Source organism: Nerophis ophidion, linkage group LG19 (assembly GCF_033978795.1).
Source record: "Nerophis ophidion isolate RoL-2023_Sa linkage group LG19, RoL_Noph_v1.0, whole genome shotgun sequence".
NCBI lineage: Eukaryota > Metazoa > Chordata > Actinopteri > Syngnathiformes > Syngnathidae > Nerophis > Nerophis ophidion.
In genome coordinates, this window is record NC_084629.1 from 47,433,794 (window position 1) to 47,456,994 (window position 23,201).

Below are 23,201 nucleotides of genomic sequence, written 5' to 3' on the forward strand. Positions count from 1 at the left end.
ATTATTCAAGGTTTAAATCTCTAGATCAACATTAGGTCTTTCTGTCAATATAACGTTTTTAAAGATTTAAGTTGTATGCTATTGTTGTCAAAGAAAACCTGTTTTTTCGTGGAAAAAACACAAAATATGCAATATTTTTATCCAATAAAATGTGGAATATTTTAGATTATATAATAATTGAAGCCTTAAAAAGGTCAATAACTCATCACAGCATTGATATTAATTTTTTGGGTTTTTTTGAGCAATGACACTTAAAAAAACAAAAATCACACCAAAATTATTGGGTATCCAACAGGATTATTATTAAAGTGTTAAACAATAAATTATACATTTTTTTACTGTTTACTTTTAACACAATTGTCTCGAGATCAACTTCATATCTATCCGTCAATTATAAGTGTTATTGTTGTTTATGCTTTTTGTTTGTTTGTTTTAGGCCCTTCTTTAAAAAAAAACAGCTTGGTTTTTTATACGGCAAACGCAAAATATGCAACAGCCATCCATCCATTTTCTACCGCTTATTCCTTTCGGAGTCACGGGGGGCGCTGGAGCCTATCTCAGCTACAATCGCGCCAAAGGCGGTGTACACCCTGGACAAGTAACAACTTCATCCCAGGGCCAACACAGACAGACAACAAACACACTAGGGTCAATTTTAGTGTTGCCAATCTACCTATCCCCAGGTGCATGCAACATATTTTATTTAATCATATTTTTAGAATGTGCCATGGAGCCGTTAAAAATGACCTGCGGGCCGCAAATGGCCCCCGGGCCGCACTTTGGACATCCCTGGTTAAGAGTAAAGATAAATACCGGTATCGATAAAGAATATCGATAAGGGTATCGTATCGATAAAACCCTAAAGAAATACATTCCTACCTGCTGGTGACATATAGCAGCTTGCAAGGCTCAGGAAGGTTTTTCCGTAAATTTGCTGATTAGATCACAAAGTTTACTGTGTTGAAACTGTTGCCCATTTTTCAAATTGTATTAGATTTTAATTGTTGGGGGGGGTTGATGAGCTCTAACCTATAATAGAATAGAACATAGAATATAAAGAGGTTCCGCAGCCTCCGAAGTAGAACCTCCAGGTTCTGTAACAGCTTCTTCCCTCAGGCTGTAAGACTCTTGAATGCATCATAATTTAATTATCCCCTCAACTCCCCCCAAAATTGATGAACTCGCTGGAATAAAAAAGACAATATAACATACATCCATAACGTAGACACGTGAAAAAGTGCAATATAATTATCTGTACAGTTATCTATTTATTTATTTATATATATGTATATATATATATATATATATCCATCCATCCATCCATCCATTTTCTACCGCTTATTCCCTTTCGGGGTCGCGGGGGGCGCTGGCGCCTATCTCAGCTACAATCGGGCGGAAGGCAGGGTACACCCTGGACAAGTCGCCACCTCATCACAGGGCCAACACAGATAGACAGACAACATTCACAATTTATATATACATTTATATATTATTTATATATATTTATTTAATTATACATGCACCTTATTGCTTTTTTTTTTTATCCTACCTTATGTAACGGAATTTCGTTCTTATCTGTGCTGTAAAGTTCAAATTTGAATGACAATAAAAAGTAAGTCTAAGTCTAGTCTAATAATTAGAATTATTAAAAACAGATGCTTGAAATATTTCACTTTGTAGAGAAACTGTGGTACTGTTTGACTTTTAAAATTGTACTACTGAAATCAGAGAACTTTGTTTTTTTTTTTGTTTTGTTTTTTAGATATGCCTGTACTTACCTTTTGTTTTTTTCACAATAGAGTGTTTTTAAGTGGGAACTTCTTAGTAACAGAAAATTTAACTATGCAACAATTTTAGTTTTTGGATGGTTTCTGGACCTTCCTTGAGTTTTGTAACGTGCTTGCTGTCCTATTTGGTAACCTCTGTAAGGACCGAATGACGTAATTGGTCATGTGACCGAAATGACGTAGTTGGGCATGTGACCGATGACGTGTCCACTAGCGTCTCCGCACAAGGAAGAGAGCACGTGTCTGTTAGTTGCCGGTGTCCTTCGGAGACAAGACCTATAGGAATAAAACCTTCTACAGTTGGTGAACTCGACGCCGTTTAAAGGTAAGTGAGAAAGATGGCTATCATATACACTATTTTTCAGTCTTCTTATTCGTGCAGTAGATAAGTTTTATTCGCCGAACGACAGCGGTCACCTTAGACAGGGTGACTCATACCGGTCTACCGTTAAATGATTTCCTTTTCATTACTGCCCGGATGGGTAAGTTGTAGACTTAACATTTAGCAAAATGTGTACTATTATGTATTATCTTATTAACAATATTACACAGCTGAGCTACTGCCTATTATTTAATGTCGATACACAGTTTAGTTTTTAGTCAGTCATTCTCAGGTATTCTTTATTACATTTTAAAACTGTTGTAGGCTTTTTTTCTGTTTGGTATTATATAGTGTGTTTTATAAAAGCTCTACAGTGTGTTTTTTTAAAGTTTCCTTAGAAAGCAAGTTATTCAACCGGTCAATTGCATAACTTGTACACGAGCTCCCCCTAGTGGTGGAATGTGCACAATGACGCACAATAGACAAATCGGGTTATTTCACGATTAAGTAAATACATTATTTCTAAAGCTTAAAACGATAACATTTAAAGTATGTGTATTTACAGAAGAAAAAATGCCTGGAGACGTCAACAAAGGGAAAAAGTCCTTTGTCCAGAAGTGTTCTCAATGTCACACTGTGGAGAATGGAGGCAAACACAAGGTCGGGCCAAACCTGTGGGGTTTGTTTGGTCGCAAAACAGGCCAGGCCGAAGGCTACTCCTATACGGACGCAAACAAGAGCAAAGGTAAGAAGTCCATGTCTAAATGTTAAATTTGGTACCAACATTATTTTCTTTCAGGCATTATCTGGGATGAGGAAACCCTGAATGTTTATTTGGAGAATCCCAAAAAATACATTCCTGGAACGAAGATGATCTTCGCTGGCATCAAGAAGAAGAATGAACGTGCTGACCTTATAGAATACCTTAAATCTGCAACCTCTTAAAAATAGCTACCGTTGAGACGAATTTTCATGTTAAAAACCAGGGAAAGTTGCCTGTTTTCCGAAAGCCGTGCAAACTTACCATATTTACTAGCTGTATGTGTGTGACATGATACACATCCTTTGTGGAGCGAATGATAATCCCTGGTTTTTGTTTTTTTAGAATAAGTTATTAAACAATGTACTGTATTCAGACTGTAAAGTGCATGGAAGCGATAAAGACACTTATATTTTATCCATAAATCTGTTATTTGTCTGTCTTCATTTTGAGCATGCTAGTTTTGTTTCTGTTGAACTGTAAGTGAAACAAAACAAACCAATAGCTTGTGTTTGTTAGGACTTCAATATTTCAGTTGAATATTAGACAAGTGATTTGCTTAATTCCTGTTGCAGAGGTTTAACAGTCGTATGTAGTGTAACTTCCTCCATTGGACGTCTCCAAGAATTCAGGCATGTTTTAAAGTTAAGTGTATAAAATAAATGTACCACATTAATGACATATCTTTGATGTAATTATATCCCTAAAGTGAGACTTGAATTTTCAAGGTGAACTTTAAAGGCACTACCACTTTTACAGTCGAAGACTCTCTCTAAACTTTTGAACGCACATGTTTAAGTGTTGAATGCTTTAGTACTTATTGCACAACTTGCTGTTCTTTAACAATGCCAAGATTCGAAGTAGGTGTGTGATCCATGAATAGACCAATACACATATTGGTTCAATTATAATTTATATTTAAAACGTTCTCAACAGTGTTGACATTTTGCCATGCTATGAATGCCACAACTAAGGCTTTAAAACAGGATGTTTCCAGAGGCAAGTGGTTACAGTGTCTCATCAGCTGATTGCATCAGAGAAAGTGGATGATTCACAAAGGCGTAGGCATGCATTTTTCTGGAAATATAGGAAACACTTGGCCTGATTTGTGTCGTCAAGCTCCATGTTAGACAACAGCTACTTGTGCTGAAAGGATCGAAACATTATACAGATGAACATTCATCCATCCATTTTCTACCATTTGTGCATTCAAAAGCCTGAAAGTCATCTGTAAAAGTTAACATACATTTTAGCTTAATTTTTAAATGTCATGCTGAAGTCAAACTTCCATTATTTTTTGTGAGGTATTGTATTTTAAACAAAAACTGTATAATAGCAGTCACTATCTCACCTCAAGAGTACGTACAGTAAATGAGACACACCCATCCAGATGAGCCCATTTAGATGTATTGTAGTGCCCTCTAGTGTTGAAAAAAAGCAACAGCACAAAATCAGGAGCGTAAAAATTGGCAGCATTTTCCCACCAATATTATACTAAAACTCCCAATTATTTAAAAAAACAACAACTCTAAAGATTTTGGGCAGTACTTGGGCTGAGACTGGTTGTACTGTAATTACATTGTCATGGACTAATAGACTAAAACACTCCTTTACAACTCTCAAGGGGTGAGGGGGAGTTACTAAGATGACAAGACGCTAAACAATAACAATACTGAAATAAACTGCAACAAATAACAGTGCAATACATTTTAAATGTGCAATATACACATATTTACAATACTGTACATTGCTGCTGGAATTTAAATATAAATTTTATCTGAAATAATTAAAGTACAATCTCCATACATGCAAGAGTCTTCTAGAACACTGGTCTCCAAACTTTTTTGCGCCAAGGACCAGTTTAATGTAGGCATTATTTGCTTTTTCCACTTATGCCGGGTAAATAGAGCAAAAATAAGCGCATGAAAAAAAACTATTCTCTTTAACGCTGAATTAGTGGGAGCCCTGAGCTTGTTTCTTTGCAATGAGATGCAGAAGGACTACAATCTGTCATATTTGTATTGGATATGTTCATTAATGGTGTCATGTCACAGAGTTATAACAAATGGCAACTTCCTAAGAGGAGTTTTATTGTATAAATATTTTCATTTATTTCAAGCAATGACAAAAAAAAGTACAAAGTTGACGACGTGTAATAATACAAATTACTGTAATGCAAAAGGTAATGTACAGTATGTGAACATGATGGTCCAGTTTTGCCTGGAAGGGAGTGGGAAGAAGATAACTTATTTAATACCACCCCCAGTTCTCCATTCAGTGATGAATACATTGACTTTCACTGTTTCTTTGTTTATACAAATGTTGCATCACAGTGGCTTTAACACAGGTGACAATAATTATTGCACTGTAACAATAATTTGTATCAACAATGTAGGAAGAATGGATGTACCAAAAATGGTAAGAGACAACATAGCAGTAATGGCAAAGAAACATTGAGCACATGTTGACACTTTGAGACAGAGTACAACAGCAGGTCAAATTAAAGGCCAACTATCCATTTTCTACCGATTATTCCCTTTGGGGTCGCTGGTGCCTATCTCAGCTACAATTGGGCGGAAGGCGGGGTACAGCCTGGACAAGTGGCCACCTCATCGTAGGGCCAACACAGATAGACAGACAGCATTCACACTAGGGACCATTTAGTGTTACCAATCAACTTATCTCCAGGTGCATGTCTTTGGAAGTGGGAGGGGCCTATCCTCAGGTGCATGTCTTTGGAGGTGGGAGGGGCCTATCCCCAGGTGCATGTCTTTGGAGGTGGGAGGAAGCCGGAGTACCCGGAGGGAACCCACGCAGTCAGGGGGAGAACATGCAAACTCCACACAGAAAGATCCCGACCCCGGGATTGAACCCAAGACTATTCAGGACCTTCGTATTGTGAGGCGGACTCACTAACCCCTCTCCCAGCGTGCTGCCCCAAATTAAAGACCCTCATCTCCATATTTGAACCAAACCCGGTGTTTGTATAACAATTTTAGTTGATTAATAGTTTGGCATTGCTTGTGTTGTAAATCAGGTTTATTCCAGAGATTTACTCCGCATATATCCATCCATTTCCTACCGCTTGTCCCTTACAGGGTTGCGGGGGGTGCTGGAGCTTATCTCAGCTGCATTCGGGCGCATACAGACACACAAAAACCTTTGCCCGTGGTTTGAGCTCTCAGAAATGAGAAATATCCAAAGCCTCACAAGTTATGAGCCTGTATTCATCTTCTAAAAAAGTGTTCGGCGGCAATAATTTGTTAAATGCTTTTATATACGATTGTAAGCTTATTGGTGGGTCTAGTGCAGTGGTTCTTAACCCGGGTTCGATTGTACCCTAGGGGTTCGGTGAGTCGGCCTCAGTGGTTCTGCAGAGCCTCCACCGTGGAGGTGAAGACGCACCTGACTCATCGTGTAAATAAAAACTTCTCCCTATCGGCGTATTATGGATACCCCCAAACAATGTAATTTCCCTGAGATTATTTTCTAATATAACTTGTTATTTTTATTATAATCAAATGGCAGTAGTCATTTCCCTGAGATTATTTTCTAATAGAAGTATTTTGACCCATTTACTATGACAATAATAAAAAAAATATTGTTTTTCATAATTTGTACCACGTTCAGATGTGGCATTTTGTTCCCACTAAAACATTCACATGTTGCACAATGAGATGTAAACATGGGATCATGTAACTTTCTGTTTGTTAAATATATCTTTATTAGTATTGATTTAATATAACAACATTATTTCATGATTAATATTTATGAATTATGATTAAATTAATAGGGGCTTCACGGTGGCAGAGGGGTTAGTGCGTCTGCCTCACAATACGAAGTTCCGGCAGTCCTGGGCTCAAATCCAGGCTCGGGATCTTTCTGTGTGGAGTTTGCATGTTCTCCCCGTGAATGCGTGGGTACTCCGGCTTCCTCCCACCTCCCAAAACATGCACCTGGGGATAGGCCCCTCCCACCTCCAAAGACATGCACCTGGGGATAGGTTGATTGGCAACACTAAATTGGCCCTAGTGTGTGAATGTGAGTGTGAATGTTGTCTGTCTATCTGTGTTGGCCCTGCGATGAGGTGGCGACTTGTCCAGGGTGTACCCCGCCTTCCGCCTGATTGTAGCTGAGATAGGTGCCAGCGCCCCCCGCGACCCCAAAAAAGGGAATAAGCGGTAGAAATGGATGGATGGATGGATTAAATTAATAACAAAACATTTTATTTTTCACTAAAGAAGGGTTCGATGAATGGGCGAATATAACTGGTGGGGTTCGGTACCTCCAACAAGGTTTTGTGGGTTCTTCCGAGGATGTTGTAGTCGTAATGATTTGTGCAGTCCTTTGAGACATTTGTGATTTGGGGATATATAAATAAACATTGATTGATTGATTGATAAGAACCACTAGTCTAGTGGGACAGTGCAAAGTTAAGTCGGAGAAATTATTTCTCTGCGGCCCGGTAGCAAATGCGTCATGTACCGGTATCGGTGCCCGAACCGGTGGTTGGGGACCACTGTTTTAGAATAAATAAATAAAAAACCTAACTGTGACAGTTTTTTTTTTTTTTTTTCAAATCCTTCCTAACAATTTTGGAGCGACTGTGGGAAACGGGTGAGACCTGGACATGTCCACTGGAATCGGATGCTTGGATGCTGGCAGTGTGACGTCAGCCAACACAGTCATTTGCGCACAAGACAGACGCACCGAGGGATGCTCGCTTCCAGATCTCATGTCCTGCACTGTGGTCTGCCAATCAACTTGGAAGATGACCTAAAAGGGTGATATTTTGGCGCGAATTGTTTGGACCCCTGATGATTCTCTAACCCGGACCCCCAGCAAAGCCTCATAGATGATCTTTCCCCGTGCGACTTGGTGGCTGTGGTTGACAGAGGAGCGTCTGCAGACCCGGTATGGCGCTGGCAAACATGGTGCGTTTCTCTGACGTGGAAACTTTCTTGGACTCGCACCCGGAGTTGTTCGAGGAGTACTTGCACAGAAAGGGCACCTATGGCATGGTGGAGAAGTGGCTGAAGAACCACCCAGCCACCAAGGGTCCGGCGGCGTCGGGCGAGCGCAGGGACGACAAGGGCGCCGCGCCGAAGGACAGCTGGGCGAGCAGGTGTGATGGTCTGCAGCGCCGGGCCTCGCAGAGAGAGCTGCGGAAAACTTTCGCCCGCTCCAAAGCCGTCAACGTCAACCGAACCTACGACGAGCACGTCAACTCGCGGGCGCAAGAGCCGCTGAGCAGCATGCGGCGGCGAGCCCTGCTGAGGAAGGCGAGCTCCCTGCCGCCCACCACCGCGCACATCCTCAGCGCGCTGCTGGAGTCCAGGGTCAACATCCCCCAGTACCCGTCCACGGCCGTGGACTTCAAATATTACCTCAAGGAGAACCACGAGAGGGAGTTCTTCCTGGAGCTCGTCAAGGACATCTCCAACGACCTGGACCTGACGAGCCTCAGCTACAAGATCCTGGTCTTCGTGTGCATCATGGTGGACGCGGACCGGGGCTCCCTGTTCCTGGTGGAGGGCACCGGCAACAAGAAGACGCTGGTGTCCAAGTTCTTTGACGTGCATGCGGGCACCACCGTGCTGCCCTCCATGAACTCGGACGAGGTGCAGGTCCCCTGGGGGAAAGGAATAATCGGGTACGTGGCGGAGCACGGAGAGACCGTCAACATTCCTGACGCCTACCAGGTGACTCTGATCATGATCATGTCTTTTATTCCCCACTGGATGGAACATTGAGTTATTGCACTTTTAATTATCCATCCATCCATCCATTTCCTACCACTTAGTACCTTTGGGGTCATGGGGGGCGCTTGTGCCTATCTCAGCTACAATCGGGCAGAAGGCGGTGTACATCCTGGACAAGTCGCCAGCTAATCACAGACTTTTAGTTATTACTAGATTGCAATTAAACAACCAACAGTCGCATGACGCCAACACCAAAATGCAATGGCTTGCAGTGATCTGTACATAGGGGCGGCACAGTGGTACAGGGGTTAGTGCATCTGCCTCACAATACGAAGGTCCTGAGTAGTCCTGGGTTCAATTCCGGGCTCGGTATCATTCTGTGTGGAGTTTGCATGTTCTCCCCGTGACTGCGTGGGTTCCCTTCGGTACTCCGGCTTCCTCCCACCTCCAAAGACATACACCTGGGGATAGGTTGATTGGCAACACTAAATTGGTCCTAGTGTGTGAATGTGAGTGTGAATGTTGTCCGTCTGCCTGTGTTGGCCCTGCGATGAGGTGGCGACTTGTCCAGGTTGTACCCCGCCTTCCATGAATTGATTATCGTGGACCCCGACTTAAACAAGTTGAAAAACTTATTGGGGTGTTACCATTTAGTGGTCAATTGTACGAAATATGTACTGTACTGTGCAATCTACTAATAAAAGTTTCAATCAATCAATCCGCCCAAATGCAGCTGAGATAGGCTCCAGCGACCCCCCGCGACTCCAAAAGGGACAAGCGGTAGAAAATGGATAGATTGCAATAAAACAACCAACAGTCGCATGACGCCAACACCAAAATGCAATGGCTTGCAGTGATCTGTACATAGGGGCGGTACAGTGCTACAGGGGTTAGTGCATCTGCCTCACAATACGAAGGTCCTGAGTAGTCCTGGGTTCAATTCCGGGCTCGGTATCATTCTGTGTGGAGTTTGCATGTTCTCCCCGTGACTGCGTAGGTTCTCTCCGGGTACTCCGGCTTCCTCCCACCTCCAAAGACATACACCTGGGGATAGGTTGATTGGCAACACTAAATTGGTCCTAGTGTGTGAATGTGAGTGTGAATGTTGTCCGTCTGCCTGTGTTGGCCCTGCGATGAGGTGGCGACTTGTCCAGGTTGTACCCCGCCTTCCATGAATTGATTAACGTGGACACCGACTTAAACAAGTTGAAAAACTTATTCGGGTGTTACCATTTAGTGGTCAATTGTACGAAATATGTACTGTACTGTGCAATCTACTAATAAAAGTTTCAATCAATCAATCCGCCCAAATGCAGCTGAGATAGGCTCCAGCGACCCCCCGCGACTCCAAAAGGGACAAGCGGTAGAAAATGGATAGGTTGCAATTAAACAACCAACAGTCGCATGACGCCAACACCAAAATGCAATGGCTTGCAGTGATCTGTATATAGGGGCAGCACAGTGGTACAGGGGTTAGTGCATCTGCCTCACAATACAAAGGTCCTGAGTAGTCCTGGGTTCAATTCCGGGCTCGGTATCATTCTGTGTGGAGTTTAGATGTTCTCCCCGTGACTGCGTGGGTTCCCTTCGGTACTCCGGCTTCCTCCCACTTCCAAAGACATGCACCTGGGGATAGGCTCCTCCCACCTCCAAAGACATGCACCTGGGGATAGGCTCCTCCCACCTCCAAAGACATGCACCTGGAGATAGGTTGATTGGCAACACTAAATGGTCCCTAGTGTGTGAATGTTGTCTGTCTATCTGTGTTGGCCCTGTGATGAAGTGGCGACTTGTCCAGGGTGTACACCGCCTTCCGCCCAAATGCAGCTGAGATAGGCTACAGCGACCCCCCCGCGACCCCAAAAGGGACAAGCGGTATAAAAAGGATGGATAGATTACAATAAGACAACTAACAGTCACATGACCCCAACACCAAAATGCAATGGCTTGCATAAGGCTGCAAATCTTTGGGTGTCCCACGATTCGATTCAATATCGATTCTTGTGTCAATATTCGATTCAAAATTGATTTTTTTTTTCAATTCAACACGATTCTTGATTCAAAAACAATTTTTTCCCAATTTAAAAGGATTCTGTATTCATTCAATACATTGGATTTCAGCAGGATCTACCCCGCTGTGCTTTTTTCATATAAAATGGGTAAAAGTTACTAAAATATGTCCTATTTTTACAATACAAAAGTACTTTAGTTTGGAGGAAATTTGTTCTGAACTTGAGCCACGCAAAAATATGTAAACGTATCAGCATACTCAACTAATTTAATTGCTGCATTTAAAAAATATATATAAAATGGATAAAAGTTGCCAAAATAGGTTACACTGTTCTATTTTTACAATACAAACGTACTTTAGTTTGGAGGAAATTTGTTCTGAACTTGAGCCACGCAAAAATATGTAAACTTATCAGCATACTCAACTAATTTAATTAGTTTATTTAAAAAAAATATATATATAAAATGGATAAGCGTTGCCAAAATATGAAACACTGTTCTATTTTTACAATACAAAAGTACTTTAGTTTGGAGAAAAATTTGTTCTGAACTTCAGCCACACAAAAATATGTAAACTTATCAGCATCCATCCATCCATCCATTTTCTACCGCTTATTCCCTTTTGGGGTCGCGGGGGGCGCTGGCGCCTATCTCAGCTACAATCGGGCGGAAGGCGGGGTACACCCTGGACAAGTCGCCACCTCATCACAGGCCCAACACAGATAGACAGACAACTTTCACACTCACATTCACACACTAGGGCCAATTTTAGTGTTGCCAATCAACCTATCCCCAGGTCCTGGGTTCAAATCCAGGCTCGGGATCTTTCTGTGTGGAGTTTGCATGTTCTCCCCGTGAATGCGTGGGTTCCCTCCGGGTACTCCGGCTTCCTCCCACCTCCAAAGACATGCACCTGGGGATAGGTTGATTGGCAACACTAAATTGGCCCTAGTGTGTGAATGTGAGTGTGAATGTTGTCTGTCTATCTGTGTTGGCCCTGCGATGAGGTGGCGACTTGTCCAGGGTGTACCCTGCCTTCCGCCCGATTGTAGCTGAGATAGGCGCCAGCGCCCCCCGCGACCCCGAAAGGGAATAAGCGGTAGAAAATGGATGGATGGATCCCATACTAGTGCCGGAACCAAAGAAAAATAATTTTGCATACTTTTATCGTCCCACATATGAGGTTTTGATGATTTGTACATTTTCATTGTCCAAAGTGCGGCTTGCTTTTTCACATATAACACAAAAGCTAAGATAACAATGTTTTTTTTCAAATAGTTTAGCACAGTGGTCCCCAACCACCGGGCCGCGGCTCGATTGGTACCGGGCCGCAAAATAATTTTTAATGCATTTTTTTTTTATTTAATTTTTTTAATTAAATCAACATAAAAAAAAGATACACTTACAATTAGTGCACCAAAAAAAAACCTAAAAAAAAAAAAACACACCCCCGCGCCGCGGGACAAATGATCAAGCATTGACCGGTCCGCAGCTACAAAGAGGTTGGAGACCACAGGTTTAGCATACACTGATGTACATTGGATTGGTTTTAGAATTTCAAATAAGTGGCCCTCACCTTCTTTAATTGTTCAGTATGCAGCCCTCAGTATGAAAGGTTTGTCACCCCTGGTGTACCCCACATGGAAATCAGAAGATAAACTAATGTTCGCTCGCAAAAGGCCTCAATTTTGATGTGCTAATTCAGTGGTTCTCAAATGGGGGTACTTGAAGGTATGCCAAGGGGTGCGTGAGATTTTTCAGAAATATTCTAAAAATAGCAATGATTCAAAAATCCTTTATAAATATATTAATTGACTAATACTTCAACAAAACATGAATGTAAGTTCATAAACTGTGAAAAGAAATGCAACAATGCAATATTCAGTGTTGACAGCTCGATTTTTTTGTGGACATGTTCCATAAATATTGATGTTAAAGATTTATTTTTTGTGAAGAAATGTTTAGAAGTAAGTTGATGAATCCAGATGGATCTCTATTACAATCCCCAAAGAGGGCACTTTAAGTTGATGATTACTTCTATGTGAGAAACCTTTATTTATAATTCAATCACTTGTTTATTTTTCAACAAGTTTTTTTTAAATATTTATATCTTTTTTTCCTAATAGTTGAAGAAAGACCACTACAAATGAGCAATATTTTGCACTGTTATACAATTTAATAAATCAGAAACTGATGACATAGTGCTGTATTTTACTTCTTTATTTCTTTTTTTTCCAACCATAAATGCATTGCTCTGATTAGGGGGTACTTGAATAAAAAAATGTTCACAGGAGGTGCAACAGTGAAAAAGGGATGAGAAGCACTGTGCTGATTGTGTGCTGTGCTTGTCTGTGGGCTTGCAGGATCGCCGGTTCAGCGATGAAATTGACAAGCTGACAGGGTACAAGACCAAGTCGCTCCTGTGCATGCCCATTCACAACAGCGATGGCGAGATCATTGGCGTGGCTCAAGCCATCAACAAGACTTTAAATGGGGAACTCTTCACGGAAGACGATGAAAAGGTAATCTCCATTTTGTGATGGGGAGCAGGTGGCTGCTGCCATTTAGAGGACATATCGATATTCAGACTTTATTTCTCTCTGTTTGATTTTCTCAGAGACATTTACACATCTTTCCTCAAAGGAAATTCCATTTGTTTAAAGGTCAAGCTTAACACTCACCAAAACAATGGGCTCTTATTGGAATCATTCCATTTTTAAGCATGGGGGGTGTTCCTTTGAAGGCAACGGTGGGCCGTCAGGGCCGGCAAGGCCTACTGCTATGCTTGCCTAAGCACTAACCTGCATTCACAACCTATTCTAGCACAGGTATTCATTTATTCCAAAAAAGTCTTATCTTAAATTGGTAACGTGTTTCTTGGCTGCACTGCAATAAGTTAATGTTTGTGTCTTAACTGATTTCAGCTTCTTTATGTGGTGCCATTTCATTGTCGTCAAGGCAATCAGTAGAACTGGCCTAATCTCACATTAGCAATGAGGCTCTGTTTAACTCGGGGGTGTCCAAACTTTTTCCACACGGAAAAATTAAAGCATCCAGAGGCCATTTTGATATTTTTCATTTTCAAACCACAACAAAATATAGGGATTTAAAAAAAGATTTTACCTTTAGGGGTCCTGGGGACTATAAAGGGTCTGAGTTAATAAAATGTTAAAAATAAGTAATTTTTTTATTATTATTTTTTATTTAACGCTTACAGTAAATCTCTATATCAATTTAAAAAAAAAAAAAGTTTTATGGCATTTTTGTCAAAAACATCTTTGTTTTTTTAATAGTAAAACTGAAATATGCAGTATTTAGTCATTAGAGCCCTAAAAGATCAATAATGCAGGACACCATTGATTTTAATTATTTATTATTTTTGAGTAATCACAGTGAAAAGATAAATAAAATACAACTAAATATATTTGGTATCCAAAAGGTGCCCCACTCAGAAAGTGATATATTTTATTAGGGTTTTTTTTTTTTTTTAACTGTCAACACTTAAGTTACAAGATCAACTTCAGATATATCTTTCAATTTTACGTTTTAACTATTATTTTGTTTGTTTTATGCTCTTTTGTCAAAGAAAACTTTGTTTTTATATGGCAACTGCACAATATATGCAATATTTACCACATAAAACATTTCAAAGTGAAATTTTTGAACTAATTGGAGCTTTGAAAATAATTCATTATAACATGTATTTTTTTGTCACTACTTTTTGTTTTGAGCAATGGCAAAAAAAATAAAAATAAATAATTGATTGATTGAAACTTGTAGTTAGTAGATTGCACAGTACAGTACATATTCCGTACAATTGACCACTAAATGGTAACACCCCAATAAGTTGTTCAACTTGTTTAAGTCGGGGTCCACGTTAATCAATTCATGGTAAAGATGTTTTTTACATGGTAAAATAAAGACAAAAGAAAAAAAAAACAGCCTGCATGGCAGCTTTGTGTCAACATTGCAACTTTTTCTCGATGGATTTCACCTCATTCCAATATTTTAATGTTCTTTTTTATTTTTGAAATAGCATTTCCAGAATGTGTGGCGGGCCGGTAAACAATTAGCTTGGGGCCGCACTTTGGACACCCCTGCTTTAACATATCAGATTTCATATTCCCCTCACAACACCAGCATACTGTAACTTGAGCATTTTCCGTCTGTTTCACGAGGCAAATTCAAAGAAACAAATAGTCTCAATAGGTTTGAGGTAAGATTTAGATTGTGTATGTTTTTGTCATGTTATTAGATAAGTATTGATTCCAAACTGTATGCTCCAGATCAGGGGTCGGGAACCTTTTTGTCTGAGAGAGCCAAGAAGCTAAATATTTTAAAATGTATTTCCCTAAGAGCCATATATATTTGTTTAACACTGAACACAACTAAACGTGTGCATTTTTAAGTAAGACCAACATTTCCAGAGTATAATAGGTCTCTTATTCTTTGTAATAACATTGTTATTCTGAAGTTAACTGTGGAGGGGGCGTGGCCTGCGGGCCTGCAGCAAAGCGGGATGTTGCCAGGACCGGCCTCGAAATCAGCGACAGGTGCATAGAGGGCCCACCTGGGCCTTGTTATCTAATCACCTGTCGCTCTGTTATAAGCAGCAGCCAGGAGGAGAGACAGGGTTGGGGCTGGAGCCAGAGCGCGAGTGAGGACGAAAGAGAAAAAGACAATTGCTGGAAAGCAACTGAGAGAAAAATAAAATAAAAAAATATTGTAACCCTAAAACAGGCTCTTGGTGGTCTGAAGAACCCCCTGGAGGGCAAGCCCCACATTAACCAATAATAAATAAATTACTTCTTAACATTAACGCAACTTCTTGAACATAAAAAAGCATGAGAATGTTTTATATTTTGAACGTTATTTTTAACACTGTGATTACAAGTGGAATTATTCATTACTTATCGGGTTAAGCAATGTCAGCTCAGATTTATCCGAGAGCCAGATGCAGTCATCAAAAGAGCCACATCTGGCTCGAGAGCCATAGGTTCCCTACCCCTGCTCCAGATGAACATCCAAAATAGAGGTCTGGAGTTTTCTGAGGCAGCTTCCACTAGTGATTGCAGGTTATATGTTTCTTGCTCTAGTAATAATGATATTTATCCTCAATATGTGAAATGCCTCTCTCTCTTTGTAATGCCACGCCATGTTCTATTGTGTTTGTGTATGTTATTGTTGGTTTGTCTGTGATATAATAGCGGTGGTATTAAGAGGTAGATTAAGTCACTTAAGTCCCCACTTAATGCACATGCATAACATATCAAGTTTATTGCAACAGTGACTATCTTGTTACAGTACATTCATATTCCTGTTAACCATTTTGTTTAGAGCTTCACAAAAATATCCTCAGTCCATGTATTTTGTAATGTATGATGTTTGGTGAAAATACACAACAACGTGGAACAACTCCATGAATTGATTAACCAAGTTGAAAAACTTATTGGGGTGTTACCATTTAGTGGTCAATTGTATGGAATATGTACTGTACTGTGCAATCTACTAATAAACGTATCAATCAATCAATCAATCAATCAATCAATCCAAACAGTGAAATGATCTAAAACCAAAAACACAAACACCATTTAAAAACAGCAAAAAGAGAAATACTGTACATTAGGGCGTGGCGATATAGTAATATACCAGTGCTGTAACGGTACACAAAAATTTTGGTTCAGTACGTACCTCGGTTTAGAGGTCACGGTTCGGTTCATTTTTGGTACAGTAAGAAAACAACACAATATACATTTTTTGGTTGTTTATTTACCAAATTTGCAAACTCTTCCACCAAAAATATATTTCTTAGTGGAATATTTGATGTGAAGTTATGGGAACCTTGTTCCCATAGGCACCATAAACTGTTAATAATGTTTAGACAAAAGTGTATATTATATATACTATTATATTTATAGTATTTATATAGGTGTGTGTGTGTGTGTATTTTGGGTATATGCATGTGTGTATGTATGTGATTATGTGTGTATATGCGATGAGGTGGCGACTTGTCCAGGGTGTACCCTGCCTTCCGCCCGATTGTAGCTGAGATAGGCGCCAGCGCCCCCCGCGACCCCGAAAGGGAATAAGCGGTAGAAAATGGATGGATGGATGTATGTAGGTGTGTATATATAAATTGTATATATGTGTGTGTGTATATATGTGTGTGTTGTGTACATATGTGTGTGTTGTGTACATATGTGTGTGTACATATGTATATATGTAAGTGTGTGTGAATTTAAATGTATTATATATAGACAATATATAGCAGCAACCACCGAATTGAATTATATTATATATATTATTGTATTATATATTGTATATATATTGTATATGTATAGGGGTGGGAGCTAATAAGTTTACTTCTTCCCACTCCCTTTTGAGCCAATCTTGACATCTACAAAAGATTAGTCACATGTAATGTTTTCAATGTAGGTGTAAAAATAATGTATCTATATATTTCTTTTGTATTTTATGTCATTCTCTTGTTTTGTTTGCATGGCTCAAAATAAACCATTCATTCATTTATTCATTCAACCTTGGATAGGTCAATAATTGATAATTAAATTTATTTTGATTCAATATTATGTTTTGAGCAATGACAGTTTTAAAGAAAAAAAACAGCTCTGTTATATTAGTCAACATTGCAACGTTTTCTAAGTTACATTTAGCCTTTAAGCTTTTTTATTTCACTTTTGATTATTTTAATAGTATTTTTAGAATGTGCCGTGGGCCTTTAAAACATTAGCTGTGGGCTGCAAATGGCTTCCGGGGCACACTTTTGACACCCCCGCTATAGATAATAGAAAATAAAATGTGATAAATCTATGGCTAAAAAGCAGAGCGTGCACAATTTGTTTTGTTTTTAACCCCTTCTTAACCCCGAACGTATATTGAAAATACACGCAACCCTAACTTAAAATGCCGGATATTTGAGGCATTTAAGAAACTCCACCCGGATAGCCCCGCAAAAGAGGACTTGTCCGGTGAAAAGAGAACGTATGGTCAGTCTAACCTAGCCCGGTCGCTGCTAGCATGCCGTGTGTTGTGCCTCGGTGTGCATTGTTTACACAACGTGCGGTACGCTACTTAATATGTCCGTGTGGAAACTCGTTCGGTACACCTCTGAACCGGACCGAAACTCCCGTTCCGCAACGGTTCAATACGAATACACGTACCATTACACCACTACAATGTACTCGATATATCGCAGGTTTGTCCCTGTGTGATAGAGAAAATGACTATGTCGTGATATTCGAGTTTACGTTCTCACGCAGTTGTTTTCAACTGCGGATATTATACTAAATGCGTTTTCCAATCTTTTTTCTCGTTCGTTCTCACAAAGACTTAAAACAAGCGCACCTTCTTACACACGTCATGCGTGCAGCGTCACACGCCCTCCCCGAGCAGAGAGGTAGCTACATGGGTAACATTAGCTGTGGTGCTAACGGTGCGTTGCGAGTGGTAATACGAGAGAGAGAATGTGCGAATCTGGTGACAAATGGAGGAAGAATTAATTCCCAAGAAAAACAGCACGGGGTCCATCATCTGGCGGGGGTTTGGCTTCAAGCGGGAATATGTCGAACAAGTATGCGGCAAAAGTGTTGCTACAAAAAGTAGCACCTACTGCTAATTAGTAGCATCATTTGAAAAGTCACCCGCTAGAGAATGAAGAGTGCTTTAAACTGCATGTCAACATCTCCGTTCGGTGCCACATATGCGGTCTTCTCCAAGGTTTCTCATAGTCATCATTGTCACTGTCACCGATGTCCCACTGGGTGTGAGTTTTTCCTTGCCTTTATGTGGGCTCTACCGAGGATAAATGAATAAATAAATGGGTTGTACTTGTATAGCGCTTTTCTACCTTCAAGGTACTCAAAGCGCTTTGACATTACTTCCACATTTACCCATTCACACACACATTCACACACACTGATGGAGGGAGCTGCCATGCAAGGCGCCAACCAGCACCCATCAGGAGCAAGGGTGAAGTGTCTTGCTCAGGACACAACGGACGTGATGAGGTTGGTACTAGGTGGGATTTGAACCAGGGACCCTCGGGTTGCGCACGGCCACTCTCCCACTGCGCCACGCCGTCATTGTGGTTTGTGCAGCCCTTTGAGACACATGTGATTTAGGACTATATAAATAAACATTGATTGGTAGATTGATTGAGTGCTAATCAGACATATTTGGTCACTGCATGACTGCAAGCTAATCGATGCTAACATGCTATTTAGACTAGCTGTATGTACATATTGCATCATTATGCCTCATTTGTAGCTATATTTGATTTCATTTGGTTTCCTTTAAGTCCTCATAATTCAATTTATACCTCATGACACACTATCTGTATGTAATATGGCTTTTAATTTTAGGAGGCTCCAGACGGATTTGTTTTTGTATTTTTGGTCCAATATGGCTCTTTCAACATTTTGGGTTGCCGACCTCTGCTCTTGTGGTACGCCAAATAATAAGTGGATTAATGTACATTGTTGATTTATTTTTTAATTCTGTCAGGTTAAAACACTAATGACATCTATTAAACAGACAAGAAGCAAGGAATCTTTCAGAAACAGAGTTCAATTTGGCTGAATTAGGAGAGACGTTTTGGGCTGAACACTCAGTTACAATCTCCCACCGCGCTCTCAGGCACAGCCCATGTGCTCCTCTATTTATTTGGGAGGTCCCTGGTTACATCACTGAGGCTGCTTCTGAAGGAAGGGGGGTCATTACAGAAGCCAAAGTTGGACACATTATATGATTATTCAGAAATGCAAATGTACTGACACTCGTGATATCGCCCAGTCTCTGCTTTGTCTGCGTCCCGCTACTCGATGTTCTGGAAACAAACACTGATGCGAGACGACTCGCAATCTAGGATTGCGATTTGTCCCTTTGCACGGATAGAAAAGTACAACGTCAGCACAATTGATAATAACTATAGCAACGGCCTTTAGGCATAAGAGTTGCGTGATAACTTACACATAATTATTCTAACGTATTCAAACACAGTGTTAATGGTCAAACTGTGTAATATTATAGTCACCATATAATTGAATATAATTGTACGATTAAACCTCTTCTCTTTTTTTTATGAATACTTATACCTATGCTACTGTATTTTGATGTTGGTCATTATGGTGGTACTTGGAGAACCGAGTTTTTTCTGAAGTGGTACTTGGTGGAAAAAGTTTGAGAACCACTGCAATAGCGGGATTACTTATGTCTTTATATACTGTACTATACTGTAAAATGTTACGGCCAAATGTTTAACAAAAACAAATAAAAATGTGTCCGCTTTTCACTTCACCTCTTAAAAAGTCAACCAACTTTCTTCCGGTTCATCCCACTCATATCAGCTGCCATAGAAACTGTAGAAACATGGCTAATTGTGTCTGTTTATTGATAAAGTGACACATACTGTACTTACAGGCCTACTGAAAGCCACACAGTCTGATAGTTTATATATCAATGATGAAATATTAACATTGCAACACATGCCAATACGGCCGCTTTAGTTTACTAAATTGCAATTTTAAATTTCGCACAAAGTATCCTGTTGAAAACGTTGCAATATGATGACGTGTGCGCGTGACGTCACGGATTGTAGCGGACATTTTCATCCAGCACCGATCTCAGCTATAAATCGTCTCTTTTCATCGCCTAATTCCACAGTATTCTGGACATCTGTGTTGCTGAATCTTTTGCAATTTGTTCAATTAATAATGGAGACATCAAAGAAGAAAGGTGTAGGTGTGAAGCGGTGTATTGCGGCCCGCCTTTAGCAACACAAACACAGCCGGTGTTTCCTTGTTTACATTCCAGAAAGATGACGGTGAAGCTTTACTATGGAACAGAGCGGTCAAGCGAACATGGTTCCCCACCACATGTCAACTGGCAGGTTTCGGTGAGAAAATGGTGGTAATAAGTCGGCTCTTACCGTAGACATGAGCGGAGAGCTTGCGTCGTTCCTCCTGCAGCTGCGGACTCTCTTGCCTCCTCCCACCGGCCGCCCCCCACTGTCGGATGCTTACACTGTGGAGGAGGGGGAAAAAAATAAAATCTCAGCCCGGTTGCCTTGCCTCGTCAATAAACATGGCTTCTCTCGGTGGGCACACCGCTCCGACGTTCAGGTACGACCATATAATCTCACTAAAACACTAGTAACACAATAAGCAGATAAGAGAGTTTCCAGAATTATCCTAGTAAATTTGTCTAATAACAGCTGAATCGCTCCCACTGCCCTCTTTTTTTCTAGTCCTTCACTCTCACTTTCCTCATCCACAAATCTTTCATCCTTGCTCAAATTAATGGGGAAATCGTCGCTTTCTTGGTCCGAATCGCTCTCGCTACTGGTGGCCATGATTGTAAACAATGTTCAGATGTGAGGAGCTCCACAACCCGTGATGTCACGCGCACATCGTCTGCTACTTCCGGTACAGGCAAGGCTTTTTTATTAGCGACCAAAAGTTGCAAACTTTATCGTCGATGTTGTCTACTAAATCCTTTCAGCAAAAATATGGCAATATTGCGAAATGATGAAGTATGACACATAGAATGGACCTGCTATCCTCGTTTAAATAAGAACATCTCATTTCAGTAGGCCTTTAAGTTGATGCATCTTAACACAAAATGAGCAAGTAACGTGGACGGAAAACTTCTTTCTGCCAGCCAGATATATTTATGGATGTACAGCAGGTTTTCCCAAAGATGACCAAAATGCCTGTGGCAGTGTGGGCGTGGTTAGGGGCGTGGCCACTGGCAATTAACGCAAACACATTCATTTTGACACTCGGGCCGTGCCGTAGCGAGGGGAATTTGGCTGCAGTTCACTTGCTGCTGATAAACCACAAGCGAGCAGAAATGAACAAAAAAACAAGTCTACCTTGTGGAAATATCAGGTTCAAACTAAGCCGTGGCAAGTTGCTCTCCCAACAAGAAATGACTTTATTTCGCCATGATAAGAGGCGACATCCCTGCAGCAAGAGGTGGGTGGTGCTTCACTTCCGTGTTCAGATTACAATTAAGGTGCAGCAATAACATAATATTTACATTGTTACTGGGACTAATTTAGTAAGTGACATGACATAAAAGCTTAACAGAAATGAAAGACGGTCGGCAGAATTTTAAAAATATACTTTTTTGTTGCATACAGTCCATCCGACATTAAATCATGTCAAGACACTCGCAAAACAATCACACACTGTTCCGCTTTCAAAATAAAAGCGCTACGCTCTACATCCGGTTGAACTACATTTAGGAGTTCCTCTTATTGCAGCGTCCAGAAGAAAATAAACAAAGTCTGACTTTCTTTTTAGCTTTAATTGCCGATTTAATGATAGCAACGTGCCCAATTTCAACAAGTATTTCCTTCGTGCACACACGTCTGCCTCAGCGCTTCATTTCTAGAACCACAACACTTGTTCATTCATGCAGACACGGTGTGTTCACAGACCATGGGAAAAGTGACCATCAGAACACACTAACATACACAATAACACCTGCGGATAGTTACAGTATGAATGGCTATGTATAGTTTATTATTTGCACACAATTAGGGACGGCGTGGCGCAGTGGGGAGAGTGGCCGTGCGCAACCCGAGCGTCCCAGGTTCAATTCCCACCTAGTACCAACCTCGTCACGTCCGTTGTGTCCTGAGCAAGACACTTCACCCTTGCTCCTGATGGGTGCTGGTTGGCGCCTTGCATGGCAGCTCCCTCCATCAGTGTGTGAATGTGTGTGTGAATGGGTAAATGTGGAAGTAGTGTCAAAGCGCTTTGAGTACCTTGAAGGTAGAAAAGCGCTATACAAGTACAACCCATTAATTGACTAACGATGCACCTACAATTTGGCGAGAAAAAGACCTCCTTTAACCACCAGAACAGACGTACTTTAATAAATTGGAGATATACACACAGACAGCCGTCTTCACAATTTAAGATGACACTGGGGGCTTTTAATGAGAGAAAGGCTCCCAGGAAGGCGAAGCAAATGTGACGTCAGGCTCTCTGCAGCTCGCTTTTTGTCACGTACATGAAGCAGCATACAAACCGCGTTTCCATATGAGTTGGGAAATTGTGTTAGATGTAAATATAAACAGAATACAATGATTTGCAAATCATTTTCAACCCATATTCAGTTGAATATGCTACAAAGACAACATATTTGATGTTCAAACTCATAAACTGTTTTTGTTTTTTGCAAATAATCATTACTTTAGAATTTGATGCCAGCAACATGTGACAAAGAAGTTGGGGAAGTTGTCAATAAATACTGATAAACTTGATGAATGCTCATCAAACACTTATTTGGAACATCCCACAGGAGTGCAGGCTAATTGGGAACAGGTGGGTGCCATGATTGGCTATAAAAACAGCTTCCCAAAAAATGCTCAGTCTTTCACAAGAAAGGATGGGGCGAGGTACACCCCTTTGTCCACAACTGCGTGAACAAATAGTCAAACAGTTTAAGCGGCATGGCCGGAAACCAACATCGAATGACCGTGACCTTCCATCCCTCGGACGGCACTGTATCAAAAACCGACATCAATCTCTAAAGGATATCACCACATGGGCTCAGGAACACTTCAGAAAACCCCTGTCAAAAACCACTGTCAA

The 23,201-nt window shown here is 40.7% G+C and overlaps 2 protein-coding genes across 13 annotated transcripts in view; both read left to right on the forward strand.

Annotated features, from left to right (window-relative positions):
* Positions 1 to 1,949: 1,949 nt before the first annotated feature.
* Positions 1,950 to 3,286, forward strand: LOC133538497 (cytochrome c-b-like). The gene is made up of 3 exons (XM_061880186.1): positions 1,950 to 2,112; positions 2,675 to 2,854; positions 2,909 to 3,286. Exons 2-3 carry the CDS (start codon positions 2,683 to 2,685, stop codon positions 3,052 to 3,054), a joined length of 318 nt encoding a protein of 105 aa, XP_061736170.1. The 5' UTR covers positions 1,950 to 2,112; positions 2,675 to 2,682; the 3' UTR covers positions 3,055 to 3,286.
* Positions 3,287 to 6,888: 3,602 nt separating this feature from the next.
* pde11a (phosphodiesterase 11a) overlaps positions 6,889 to 23,201 on the forward strand; it is a 154,103-nt gene continuing 137,790 nt past the window's right edge. For 11 of the 12 annotated variants that reach the window (XM_061880172.1, XM_061880173.1, XM_061880174.1 and 8 more), the window contains exons 1-2: positions 6,889 to 8,571; positions 12,945 to 13,103. In XM_061880172.1, the coding sequence (XP_061736156.1) occupies positions 7,786 to 8,571; positions 12,945 to 13,103 (945 nt within the window). In that variant the 5' untranslated portion in view covers positions 6,889 to 7,785. Of the gene's footprint in view, positions 8,572 to 12,944; positions 13,104 to 21,396; positions 21,573 to 23,201 lie in introns of those variants that run through there. The other variant, XM_061880184.1, reaches the window with a different exon arrangement.

Coding starts and splice junctions, on each gene's coding strand:
- LOC133538497 (XM_061880186.1), top strand. CDS start 2,683: ATGCCTGGAGACGTCAACAAAGGGAAAAAGTCCTTTGTCCAGAAGTGT. Junction 2,855..2,908: donor GGACGCAAACAAGAGCAAAG/GTAAGAAGTCCA, acceptor ATTTTCTTTCAG/GCATTATCTGGGATGAGGAA.